Source organism: Spea bombifrons, chromosome 12 (genome assembly GCF_027358695.1).
Source record: "Spea bombifrons isolate aSpeBom1 chromosome 12, aSpeBom1.2.pri, whole genome shotgun sequence".
Classification (NCBI taxonomy): domain Eukaryota; kingdom Metazoa; phylum Chordata; class Amphibia; order Anura; family Pelobatidae; genus Spea; species Spea bombifrons.
The window spans coordinates 30,254,414-30,268,153 of record NC_071098.1 but is presented as its reverse complement, the minus strand read 5'-3'; the positions used below and the strand labels follow the sequence as shown (position 1 = coordinate 30,268,153).

Sequence of the window (13,740 nt, the reverse complement as noted above, 5' to 3'; positions counted from 1 at the left end):
TATTATTATGTTGTTCTTGTTATTATTATTATTATTTAATTATTTTGTTATTTTTGTTCTTCTTTTAATTATTGTTATTATTATTATGTCATAATTATTGTTCTCTCTTTGTTATTATTGACAGCCAACACGGATACAATGTTACAATATGAACATATATATATATATAAATATATATTGACTGCTCCCTAAATTCTATTTTTGCTGCTCTTGGCACCTGGGAGCTTTCAAGGTTCACCCCCAAACCCCTGGGTATTTACCCCAGTCTCGGGGAGAACGGGCAGATTCTCAGGGTCACACAATCTGGAGGCGACTCTTATTTTAATGATATCTGAGCATGCCCTTTGGTGTTTTTCTCCCTGCTATATCACAGCTGGAATCCCTGCTTGCCCACAGGTGAATAACTACAAAGCTGTTGACTACACTGGATGTATATGATGAATGACTCCCCATTTTTGGTGGTGTCCAGACTAATCTTTTTTTACTTTACTGAGGGGGTTGTAGGTAAGTGGGACAGCCCACCAGCAGAGGTGGTAGAAGGTAATACAGTGAGGGTATTAAACATGCATGGGATAGACATACGGCTCCTGAATCTAAGACGAGACCGACGGCTGATTAAGGCTTGAGTCTTTACAGCAGGTGAAACGGGTGACTAGACGGGGGCCGGATGGGGCCGATCTGCCGGCAGGTTCTAGATTTCTAAAATGATTTGTAAAGAAAATAGAGACATTTTCACTTAAGATATTAACCCTTGAAAACACCAGTAGACGGTGGTTTGTCATACTGGGATCTAAGAAGAGCCAGAGGGCGCTGGGGGAGAGTTTTATTAAACTTTATTAAACACTTCTAAACTTTGAGAATCAGAGGCTCATCAGACCCGCGGAATCTCCAACCTTTTCAAATATTTATTTCAGTCTCTTTTTCAGACATCATCATTGGTGACTTCTTACATCGTTATGGAATCACGCTGTCTGTCTAGATGGAGAGAAATCGAGATGGTTAATGACAGGTCCTGAAATCCCCATCATGATCCCCTTCCAACCATTAATGGAATGGGCTGCGCATGGAACCACCTTGCAGTTGTGTTGGGTGTTCTCCTCAAACGCTCATCATGTAACTCACCTGGAGCCGATGGTAGACCCAGTCTAGAAGCACGGTGAGGTTAGTGTAGACCCCGGGGCGGTTGGGTCTACCACAGCCCTCACCCCAGCTTACGATCCCCACCTGCCACCATAGACCGTCTTCCTGGCAGACCAAGGGTCCTCCACTGTCACCCTGAAGAAGACACATTTACGAGAAGAATGTCAGCAAGAAAGGATTCCAAAATTCTCTTCCTCCCCTGCTCTTCATAGGAGGTGGGAGGCAATGGGCTCATGTATGGGAGGCAAGAAAGCACTGAGGAGAGGTAAAAGCCCCCAGATGATACGCTACTGTGGACACCTTCAAAGCATCTTTTGCTTCTGGAAAAGTCAAAGTTTATTAAACGTTTTTAACACATATCTGTATTCTGTAACCAGTGTGATACTGGATCCCGGGGCGTACAATTCCCAGAATGCACTGGGTTGCCCCTAAATGGACCGGCTGCTTGAAGTCAATTCTTTGAAGAAGTTTCTTCTGTTTTATAACACAGGAATCTATATATTAGCATTGGGTTAGAAGTCATTGTCACTAATGGCCACATATAGAGATAATTCTCGTTTATCAGGACACTATATGGCAGGTTTCCATGGTAATCAGCCTGTCGGAGAGCGGTGCTATCACCCCTAGTGCGTCAGTTCCAGTTAAGCATGGGACGGAGCGATAACTCATGAAAGGCAGGGGTAAGATATCTTCCAACTGTCTACAATATAACCCGCGGTGAGAAAGGACTCGCAGTATTTAGTATTTTACATATATTGTGGTGATCGAGTAACTCGAAAATGTAGTGGTGGTTTCATGGCGACACAACCAAGAAATGGGGGCAAAGGAAGCAGCCAATCGATGATGGAATCCTTCTCATTCTTGCCACACATTGGCTACAGGGTTTAGAACACTGGCATTCCGGTATCATCTCCCCATTCCTGCCACTGATTGGCTGATTCAAGCAGCCAATCAGTGACAAGCGTCGCCGGACCACAGAGGAAATGAATTTTTAGACGCTTGCGCAATTTTGTAATTGTGTAAAAATATATATATTTTCTAAAAAAATATATATATATTTAATTAAAAAATATATATAATTTACATTTACAGAGCTCTATTTACAGATAAAAATAATAAAAAAATCGATGCATTAAAACCGAAAGGGAATTTATCTATAAATCAATATCTGGCGGCTATTCGGGGTCATTACTAGATTAATACTTCAAACCCTACGTCCCCGGCAGCAAAGTTAATGTCATTATTTATTATAAATATAGTATTTACAGCACATAAAGTACGAGTTTGGTTTATGGTGGGTATAAAAATGTAAAGGATTACTAACTAATAGCAATTCACCTTTATCGCTGTGAGAGTTCAATCCTACTCTTCTGGTCCGGTAAATATAATTTTATATTTCGAAAAGCATTATAGGTGTGAAAACGGGGTAAAAATGTGGAAAAAAAAGACTGCGCTAATGGAAAAAAATGCACCAAAAAAAAATTAAAAATGGTGCAACTCCAAAAAAACACATTGAATTATTTTTTAGATTTTTATTATTTATACATTTATTTAGAAAATATGATATTATTAATATTTAATAAATTACATATTATTATTATTATTATTTTTAGAGTTATTGATAAAGCTGAATGTATAGAGTTTTTTGTACCTGGCATGAGTCTACTTTGCCGTCCGGGTAGCCGGCACACAGCATGCGAGAGCTGATCATCCCCGGATAGTGGGAAGACTGGTTACAGATATGGCTGCTGATTAGATGCACCTTGGCTTCCCTGAGGACAGGAGACAGCTGACCTGGAGAAAGACAGAGAGACCAAAAAGGGATCTCGGGGCAGAGAAATGGAAAGAAGGGAAGGTTTGATGGACCATCCTCTCGCATAGACTACAGAAGATGCACAAGTAAAAGCAAAGTAACAAATATGGATGCATATTTAAATACATTCTATGAAGGAGGCTGGAGAAAGCCCGACAGAAAGAAGAACCCCTGGGGACAGGTCTTCTTCTCCAGGTGGACCTGTCTTACTTCTTACTACCTAAATTCTGGAATTATGGGAGTCGTTCTCTGTTGATAACCTGTTAGATGAACATTACCTGTCCTTGGTTTAATGTGCTGTCTTTCTATAGATTCCTGAAATAAGGTTACAGTGTGTCTGGTTGAGCCATAAAAGAGAACTTTCCCCCGAGTAAAGCCTCAGTCAGCTCCTTACCACCCTCGCTCACATGGCCCCAGCCGCTAATCCAGCAATTTCCTGTGGTCTGGAACTGTTGGCGGGTCCGAGGAAGACAAACAGGACGAAGGGTCTCTGAAAGAGAAGATGGGTAAGAAAGAAAGGTCAGTGAGGAACCCTCAAGATGAGAACAAATCAACTCAACTACCATGCGAGGTCGGGAACCGCCGTTACAGGGAACCCTAGATGGCCTTGTCTCTGTTGCCTGCGTGTGTCTGGATCTATGACCCTGACGGACACAGAGTCTTAGAGGTCCTATGGCTTACCGGAAAATCTCATTGGCTGGCTGGTTTTCAAGAGGGCCACATCATAGTCATTCGTCTCGGAGTTGTACTGGCCGTTATAATATATGTTGCGGACGGAATGGGAGGTTGCTGGGTTTAGAGAGACCGAACCGGCATGGACCTTCCATCTTCCAACTGTTAGGAAGCTGGAACTAAGATAAAAGAGAAAGCGCCATATTCGCAGATTGTGTTGCAGTAAGAAGGAAGAGAACACAAGAAGAGCAAAAGCTACTCACAGCACGAAACAGTGGGCAGCACTTATCACCCACTGGGAAGAGATGATTGATCCCCCACAAACGTGGCGACCATCCCAACGGAGGCTGACCTGCCATGGCCAGCGACCCCAAGTAGCTGGTGAGCCCCCTACAATACGGTGACTCTCCCCAGCAGGACGTCCACAATCTGCAATTAGAGTTGGATTTATATGATTTTAATGGGACATTTAGGCAAGCCTCTGGATGAGGGTCGTCTTACCCCAACATACAGGTTCTCCAAACGCCATCCCTCCTTCTGAATTCCCTTCTCCTCATCCACTACACCTTGGTCCTCCCTATTTTAACAGGTATGGTTCTCCCTAATAGAGTAAGGTATGGCGCCTCCTCTCACCTGTACACTGAAGCGAAACGCCTTCCTGAGTGGGACAGGTCACTCTGTGAAGACAGAAGAGATTCTATGCCAGTGTCTGCAACCCCAAGGACCAAGAGCATCAAATGTGAAGGGAAAAAAACACACACATTCATAATTACACCTTCTTTTGTACATAGGCTACTCATGTTTCAGGCGCAGACTCTGCATAGTGGTGGAACGAGCCTGTCACCGCTGGTGGCTGTACTGGAGTAAAGATTGGCACCTGGATTGTTCAGGACTTCTACGTTTAGAATGCCATTGAGTGTGGGAAACAGCGCCCCGCTGTGGTTGTTTTAGTGATAGAATGCAGCAGAACTTACACCGGGCTCAGGAAACTTTCAATATTACTGGAGGAGCCAATGGTTTTATTCACTACAGCAAACGCTTCCAGGACGGTGGGGTCGGTGGCAGTGAGCGGTACCGGTGAAGAGAGTGTGTGGCTAGACATGAGAGAGAGGGAGCAGGAATCGTTAATGGAGTTTTAAAAAAGAATACCTACAGCCAGACGACAGAGGACAGAATCCTATGGAGGGGAATTAGAATGTAGACAGGTAGCCACCCAAGAGTATAAGTAGCCAGTGAAACAGGAAGATGTCCGGTAGGGGTCACAAATGAGAAATGAAAAACACAGAGACGGTCATGTCTAAGCAGAGCAGAGTACTTAGTTGTTTACAAAGGCAACCTGTCAAACCCCAGCTCTCTGCATACAGTCCAACCGTGGGTCGGCATCCAGCCCTGGTGACACACGGTGTAATACTTCCCCGCGTTCGCACTATACACCTGCAGCAGGGAACGACCTGTGAGCAGTAAGACAGGGCTCCTGTATTCTGTGGATCCAACAGGAGGACACGACATTCAGTGACTGAGCCACTGGAACGTTTCAAGAACAGGGGTTGGATTATTGGAGGTCAGGAGATAGGTAGAGAGCAAGCAACTGTAAAAATTACAAAGAATTCCCTTTTTCCGTCTGTCTGATCTAAGCCTAGAAGTTCGCCTTCCAGTTTGAGATCTAAGAAGATTATTAAATCACTATGTGGGTGATGCCAGCATTTCCTACACGTCTGGAAAGCACTCTGGACACTTGTACTGATGGTCTACAGGAATTCATGGATGATGAACTGTACCCAAGATGAATAGATCCCCATCCCAACCCTTGACTTGGGCATTAGGGACCGGACACCCCATCTGTCTTCTGTGTTGATACAAGGAGGAACTGAAACATAGATTGACTCTTACTCACCAGTGGCGCTGGTCCGGTTGCTCGGAAGCCTGCTGGGAGGACAGAGGTTGGCACTTCCTCCGAGTGAGCAGTTTAGAGACTGGTCACAATTCTCTAAAAAATCAGGACAGGCTTGTTGGACTGCAGGGTGGTAGAAATACTGCACTGAGAAAAATCAGCAAACGGATGGGATTTAATACCCAACAGGATAACTTTTACAAAAAGATACAGAAAAAGGACAGGATAAGATCCCTGCAAAGTGTCCCATTTTAGAAGGAACAGTCCCTCCTGGTGCCCCAAAGTTCCACAGCCCTAACCTTAATTCCAGAAATTGCTATCAATAGATGATAGATACAAAGTCTTGGTAAAGCCATGCCTCTTGCTACACCTTTATCCATATCCACTAAAACAAGACTGTCCCTCTTGGTCAGCGACCAAGGAGCTTCCTGTTGCCTCCCTTTGGCCCGGTTGATATAGATTATCGATAATAGAAAATCCCAGTTTTATGGGCCCCTGGGCACCTGCCCTTTTGCCTTGAAGTTGCCCCTGGTTCCTGGTACTCACATAAGAGGCAGATGGACAGAGCGGTGGCAGCTATGGTCACGATGACAGAGATGTGAAGGAGTATCTTGGAAATATGATGCAGGGAACACAAAGATTCTCGATCGTCAGGACTGCAGGGTGTCTCAGATCCAGAAACATCTGAAGGACCAGACAAACAAAAAAATACTCATGTCACTGCCACATCTCCAAGAACATCACGCCAATCCTCCATCGTTCACATCTTCAGATCCTATCTGCTCCCTCTTTTCCTCCCCACGCCCGGTGTCCTCACTCTGGTTCTGCTGGTCAGTCACAGTTGATATAATTATGGCGGCTTCGTCAACCACCTGGGAGATGCAGCCATCACCCGATATTCCGGCCTCAAGGCAGTATTCTGGTAGCGAAGTAGAAGAATTCCCATCCTAAGTGAGTGAGGAAAGGGGAGTGAGAGAGAGATCTAACTTTGTGTAACACAAGAAGATGATCATACCTTCTAAGAATCCCAGTTTAAGACAGACAGTCCCTCGTGGGCACTCAAATCCCTGTGTCCCTCTTACCTTCCCTAGATGCCCCTCTTTCCTCCCTTGATGCCCCCTCTTTTCTAGGAGGTCAGAATGTTTGCTGGGTATGAGGTGATCGCAGGGTTCTACAGCCCTAAAAGCCCCGATAATGTGTATAGAAACAGCAGGAAATGTTTATAGATTAAACAAAATACACAGGGGGTTTATCTGACTTAGTTTGTGGGGTATCTATATGTGAATGCATCTGAAGCCATATATTTATGGTACAAAACCAGAATCCCACCTCTTCCCCTTGTGCTCCTGGAAAAATATCAAACAGACAAACTCTCGATGGTTTCTAGAAAAATGAAAACAAAAAAAAAGAAGAGTTTAGCCTTAAAACCAATAATAATTAATATATATATATATTAAGCAATTTTTAATGTAAGCCTTACAGCTTGGTCCCGTCTTAGATTCAGGAACCATATGCTTATCCAATGCATGTTTAATACCCTCACTGTATTACCCTCTACCACCTCTACTGGGAGGCTGTGCCACTTAACCGTTGCTATGGAGATCACTTTTGGACCAGAAACACATAACTGGGATCGTTCACTAAGTTCAAAGATCCGAGTAGATTTTGCAACGCTAAAAGTTTTTCTACAACTTTTTTCAATGATTGTATGTGTAACAATGTAACAAAAAAGGCACTTATATTTCCTATCAATAAATGTGTATTTATCCTCAAGAAATCTTACGCAGGTTACGGAAGACCCTAGTTTTTAGGAAAAGATGTCCCCTCTTTACCTTTGTCATGATCAGTGGCCATTCCACCGTGGTCTTCTCAATATTTCATCCCACCGCTTGGGTGGCCACAATGAAGAATGGTGAAAAAGCACAGCTTAGTCCTTTGGTCCAGAAACATCCATGAGGCTTCCAGGAATGACCAGCCTCATCATGGTGAGGTTTCCTACTATCTGGAGAAAAAGCATCTAGACAGCAGCAGAAAGAAAATTCTAAACCCGAATGAGTTGGGATCCTCCTCTGCTTCCTGGAGAGGAACCATTAGAAAGATCAGGTGTCCTCCAGAGGGTATAGCGTTACAGACAGGGTCAGTGATGAACAGGTGTCTCCGAGCTACAATGATACCTCTAGAACCTGCCTTATGGTCGCTTTATAATAAAAGACAACGGCGGAAACCCCAAAGGGACAGAATTTTTAGGAAATAACATGATATTATGCAGATTTATTCCTGCAAGTAACGGTAAAAATGCCATTTTTTGATGATCATTCACATTTTCTAGAGTTCTCCATATTTAAATATATAAGAGATATAAGATAACAAAAATATAAGGGGAGTAACAGGTTAATCTATAAAGAAAAATATTTCATATATGTGTAAAATATTTCAAAATATATGTGTAAAAATTCTAAATATACGTGTAAATATGTTTTTTTATTTACTCTCCATCATTCAAGAAGGGATCCATAAAAAAAAAAAAAAATTGTGCCAATTATATTGGCATCTGAGGCTTTCATTCCTTACGCAATACATCTGAATGAAGACTGGACCTCTGAGGTCTTGAAAGCTCTTCATTCACACACATATACGCGTGTCCTCTGCCAGACCAAGGACACTCTGCGATTCTGTAACAAAGGGATCGTGTACCCTGACACCGGCCGATCAGATAACCCTCATTTATTTATTAGGAGTGGGTGTGTGCTGTCTTGTCTTGCTTCGCTCTTTTATTCCTTTCTTCTTTACGGCCGGAATACAGAAGACTTTATACAGCGCTCTGTAACCGCGGGACGTCTTACACCGATATATTCAGGTTATACGTTCGGCGTCGTAAACACGTAGGATTACACCGTGACTGTCACATGTAACATGCTAAATCGCTAATTATTCCCATTTTAGGTCATCGGAAAACAGGCAACAAATGGAATAGCCCAAAAACATGTTGCTATGGAGATCACTTTTGGACCAGAATCGCTAAGTTCAAAGATCCGAGTAGATTTTGCAACGTTAAAAGTTTTTCTAGAAGTTATTTTTTAATGATTGTATGTGTAACAATGTAACAAATAAATGACACTTATATATTCTATCGATAAATACGTTTATTTATCCGCAAGACATCTAACGCAGTTTTACGGAAGTCCCGATACCCAAGTTTTTAGTAGAATATATATGTAACAAATATATATTATTGTTATTATTTATTGATTTGTATAGCATTACATTTATATATATATATATATATATATATATATATATATATATATATAAATTCATATTATTTATTAAATAACATCAACAATAATAATAATATAACAATAATAACTACATAAAAAATCATATTCCGTACTGCTGTACAATGGGTAGGCAGGACATAACATGCAGTGTATAACATAATCATTTGTCTACATTACTATTATTACATTATATGGGATATAGTTGTATACGGGTTGCTATGTGGGCCCTGAGTATCCCGTTCTCCGTCATCCCGCTGCAGAGCGGAGCAGGTTTGTCCTGCCCGGGCCGCCGTAGCCGCTCACGGCAGTTCCGCCAGCCCCCCTCTTCTCTGTGTCTGCGCCCCTCCCCCTGCACAAAGCATCCTGTGTGTGCACCCCCAAAGCCCGTGCACCCCCTCAGCCAGCGCCCCGATACCCCCGCGCCCCCTCCACCATCAGCAAGGTGAGTATGAGGCGGGGGGCCCGGGGCAGATAGCGGGAGGAGCGGGGGGGCGAATCCATCTCTCGCTGGATATTATACCCCCCCCTTCTATTTATGAAGAATTTAACCCCTCAGCTCCCTGCAGACCACAGGCCCTCGTATGACCAAAGAGGGGTTAATGATGCAAAATGTCAAAATGCAGCCCCCCGAAAACCCCCCGTTTCCGTTATTTGACTTTTATTTATGTCGAGATTCCCGTGACTGCCCCGGCTGACTGCTGAACGTTATTAATGCCACAGGATTGCCTGATTTTAACTTATTTTATGTTTATATCAAATAACAGAAGATTCGTATTCTGGGTATTTAGTTTGGATTTGATTATTGCTGTGGCTGGAGAAAATTAAATACATGTTTCCCCCTTTTTTCCATAACAACTTTCCCAGTAAAAATGCAATTATTATTAATATTATTATTATTATTTACTGCCAGTCAAGACAAGATATGTGATTATTTTTATTTGTATTATTATTATTAGCCACTTGGGATCATATTATTATTATTATTATTTACTGCCAGTTGAGATAAGCTGTGTGATTATTTGTATTTGTATTATTAGATAATATTTATATTATTATTTTAATTACTATTATTATTAACTGCTATTTGAGATAAGATACATGATTATTTTTATTTGTATTATTAGATATTAATATTATTAATATTATTATTAACTGCCAGTTGAGATTACTATTTGTATTATTATTAGCTAGTTGAGATAAGCTTTGTGATTATTATTGTTTGTATTATTATGAGCTAGTTGAGATATTATTATTATTATTATTATTATTATTTACTGCCAGTTAAGATATGTGATTATTTTAATTTGTATTTTTATTATTAGCCACTTGAGATCATATTTATTTTATTATTATTATTATTGTCTGCCGGTTGAGATTATTATTATTAGCTAGTTGAGATATTATTATTATTATTACTGGCAGGATGAGAAATTTTAACCCTGTGAGTGCCACATTATTAATAATGTATTAGTAAATTTGCACCCAGGCACATAAAGGAATGACCTGCGTACCTGTAACGCTCACTCGCTTTTACATGTATGTTATTAGATAAGACGTGACGTCTAGCCGTGTGGAAGGCCAATGCAGCCATTTAAACGGTTAAAATGTTTTAACATATTTTGGTGGGGGATTATGCATTGGGGGAAAAAAAGGAATTCTGGTGCAAAGTTTGAAAAGTCATCTTATCGCCATGGCAACCAATAGGATGCTTCAATCAGCAGGACCGCTCCATTGGTTGCCGTGGCGATAAGATCACTTTTAAAACTTTGCACCAAAAGTGTTATTTAAACCGAGCCTCACGTGTTTTCAGAATCGGATCATATATATTAAGACCCCCTAGTGAGTCTGTAACGGCCCTGGTGGGTTTTTAACTCTTAGCGGCTCTGCATGTTTCCACCATTACGCCTTAAATACATGGAAACCTGAAAATGACAAATGGTTTGGTCCACCGCTGATAGAAAACCGACGATCTTTCCGTTGCGCCCCAATTCCTTAGACCCCCTCTAACGCTAGCAGCATCCTGCCCTCCAAGCGCTCTCCGTACTTTAATTTACCCCGACCCGACGATCGCTCGGCGGTTTCCTGGTTCCTACAAACATTATATTCTGCCGCTGAGGTCTTCCTGCAATAAATTTAGAACAGAGCTTTGTGTTATAAATGTTTCCGTTTGCCCTTGAGGGTAATGAGCAGGTTTAAAGGGACCGTCTGAGCTCCAACGCCCAAAGACGCAAAGATCGTGTTTTATATCCGTATGTTTTAGTGCATTCTGGGTGGTAAGAGTACCGAGTGTCTCGTGTTAACGTTAGGCCAGAAGCTGGTTTTATGGGCACCGGGGCGTCATTCCATGAAATGATAGGCTTCCAAATAAAGTGCTTTTAATCTGGCGTCTGGTTCGTCGTCCGTATGTCTGTCTTATCGCAAAGCAGCATCGTCCCTCTTCGCCCAAGTAGACCTTCGCGAGCATTGGCTGAGCGGCGGCCATAGGCCAGTTAGCGGCCATTAGCGATACCCTCCAGCCGTTGTGTGCGCGTTCGGGGATATGCTTGCTGAGCGTCCCCTTATATTTTTTTGCTCTGTTTCTCCGCCATTCGCCGTGTAGGAGATGGCGTTCCATCGACCTCAGGGGTACTAGACTGCTGTAGCGCCCTCCAATGAGACCCCTTGGTACATGCGCACAAATTGCTTCCCGCCCGCTGAGGGAGGCTGATCAGCAGGAGTATACTCGCTGAGTAATATGCGTTTGTCACTGGCGTGGATGTTCGGGGCGATAGGCTGTTGCCTGTATCTGTAATCCTAGGCATCGAGTGATCAAGGTCCCCTCAAAGCTCTTATTGGACTTCAGTGCCCAGAACCCAAAGCCAGTTGCCCAACATGGCGGCCAAGTTGTTGTAAGAGCTTTATCGGTAGTCAGACGCAGGCCGAGCCGACAAAGGAAAGCACGCATGCTCTCCCAATCTAGATGCCTTCCGACATTCCTCCAACGCTCCCGTCGTGCATTCCTTCAGGCGTCTCGGTTTATTATTATTATTTTTCATTTGTAATATGATTGTTTTCTTAGTCTCTTGTGTCTGGCCGTTGTCATAGAAACCTTAAACCCAGAGTCGTCACTGGATCAGGATCTGTTTTGATTCTTAAGCCACTTACTGGTTCAGCCGCTCGTATCTCTACATCCAGATTGAAGAACCCAACAAATGGCTTCTCTCCAGCCGTCCTCGGACTCCAATTCCCATCAGCCCCAGCTTGCGGTGCTCAGGCGAATGGGATTGGGCTGCACATCGCTTGAGGAACGCAACAGCTAGGATGATGTGATTTGCAGTCCACCCACGGCCGGAGCCGCAGGTTGGCCTGATGGGATTCCTAGTCCAAAGCAGCTGGAGAGAAGCGGCATCAGCGTTGACAATTATCCACGGCGTCGTTTGCCTTTCTAAACTGAAGAAAGGCTTGGCTGTGGGAGGGAAGAGGTTAAAGGCTGTTTATGTGGTTTTTGCGTGGCTGTCGTATTTTCAGCAACAATATAAAAATATATCCCCATTCGTAAGCGGCAGATTCCAGCTCGACGGGGTGGGCCGGCGCCTTCGCCTGCCGCAGCTCTTTTAATGTTTGTTTTTGTTCTTTTGGGAAAATAAGGTTCTGCTTTCTTTTTTTTTTCTTTTTTGAAATGAAAACATTGTATCGCAGGGAGTGCTGCGTATAACACACGGGGCGTCTGATACACGGGGCGTCTTCATACAACGCCTGGGCCAACGGAAGGGTCTCAGGGTCACAAGAGGGGTCTTCCCATAACTTACTAGAAACGTTTAAAAGGGGTCTCCGTAAATAAATGTCTTGGTGTTATGTGTTCCGTGACGGTCGTCATCATAGAGAATGTTGGTTACATGCGCCGTGTTTTGTTATTATAACCACTTCCCTCTTGAAAGCACCTAAGGATTTTCAGCTGACCTCATGAGCGGTCTGCTCTGAGAAGTTGTCCTCACCAGGTTCTTCATGGCCAGGGTGGTCCAAAGCTTTTGATGTAACATCTAACATCTCTGGGGCCAGGTTTTGGCTGCCTTCTCTCAAACGGAGTCTCATCCTTAGTGGAAGCTCTCGGGGTGTCCACGATTTTGGCTATAATCCTGTCAGCCGCCTACTTTTTAATGTGTCCGGGTGGTTTCATTAAAGACAAGTCACGATATCATTAAGAAGTTGCAGTTACAGGTACCTTAAGCCGAGAGACCCTTTTGTAGCTAAATAAATATATCCAGTTCCCTTTTTTATTACACGGAGCCTCCTTTCTCCGGCTTAATCATATCGTTCATGTAATAACACGGACTGGAGAGACAGGCGTGGGTCTGTGTGCCGTCGCATGAGTCTCCCCCCTGTTGAAATCACCCCTCGTGTTATAACGGAAACCTCGTTTTCTCTCCATTTTTTTGCAGGATTTTCTCGTGTCTGAAGATGTCTATATCCAGTAGACAACACTGAACCGTTACTAAGGAACTATGTCATGATGACTGACCACTATCAGGATACGGTCCCTCTTGGTGAGTCCTGGAGTCCCACATTGTTAATTCCAGGGCAGAGAAGTCTATAGTGGTACGACGGTTGGTCTTCGTAAGCCTCGAACGTATAATTGGCTGTTAGGATGCCTGCGATACTGAGTTTAATGGATGTGGCTGTTCATTTTACATGGTTTTCTTCTTGGACACAGGGTGGCACCACTGACTATATATCCCGCTACCGGTATCACAACAGGTATCGATGTTCACGGCAAGTACATCTGATTCCTCCAGCTGGTGGTCTCGTGGTGAACAGACCGACCTGCTGGGAGACCTGTAGATATCCTGGTCTTGGAGGAACCTTCCAGCCTTCCAGGGCAGCATTGTAGACCAGGACAACCTTCACCTAACCCTGTCTGAACAAAAAAGAGTAAGAACGGGGCATATATTTTTATTTTTCTCTATTGA

The 13,740-nt window shown here is 43.2% G+C and overlaps 1 protein-coding gene and 1 long non-coding RNA gene across 2 annotated transcripts; one reads left to right on the top strand and one right to left on the bottom strand.

The window, feature by feature from the left end:
- Nucleotides 1–908: 908 nt before the first annotated feature.
- Nucleotides 909–7,357, bottom strand: LOC128469723 (transmembrane protease serine 3-like). Its single transcript, XM_053451525.1, has 14 exons — nt 7,349–7,357; nt 6,846–6,899; nt 6,334–6,463; nt 6,063–6,200; nt 5,520–5,663; nt 4,962–5,106; nt 4,600–4,719; nt 4,259–4,302; nt 3,889–4,054; nt 3,635–3,804; nt 3,348–3,443; nt 2,792–2,934; nt 1,123–1,275; nt 909–975 (listed from the first exon to the last, which is right to left on the bottom strand). The coding sequence occupies exons 1-14, from the start codon at nt 7,355–7,357 to the stop codon at nt 955–957; spliced, it is 1,533 nt and encodes a 510-aa protein (XP_053307500.1). The 3' UTR covers nt 909–954.
- A 1,792-nt stretch (nt 7,358–9,149) lies between these two features.
- Nucleotides 9,150–13,700, top strand: LOC128470345 (uncharacterized). The gene is made up of 3 exons (XR_008346023.1): nt 9,150–9,236; nt 13,213–13,317; nt 13,485–13,700. It is a non-coding gene; the product is annotated as an uncharacterized LOC128470345 (long non-coding RNA).
- Nucleotides 13,701–13,740: the final 40 nt, after the last annotated feature.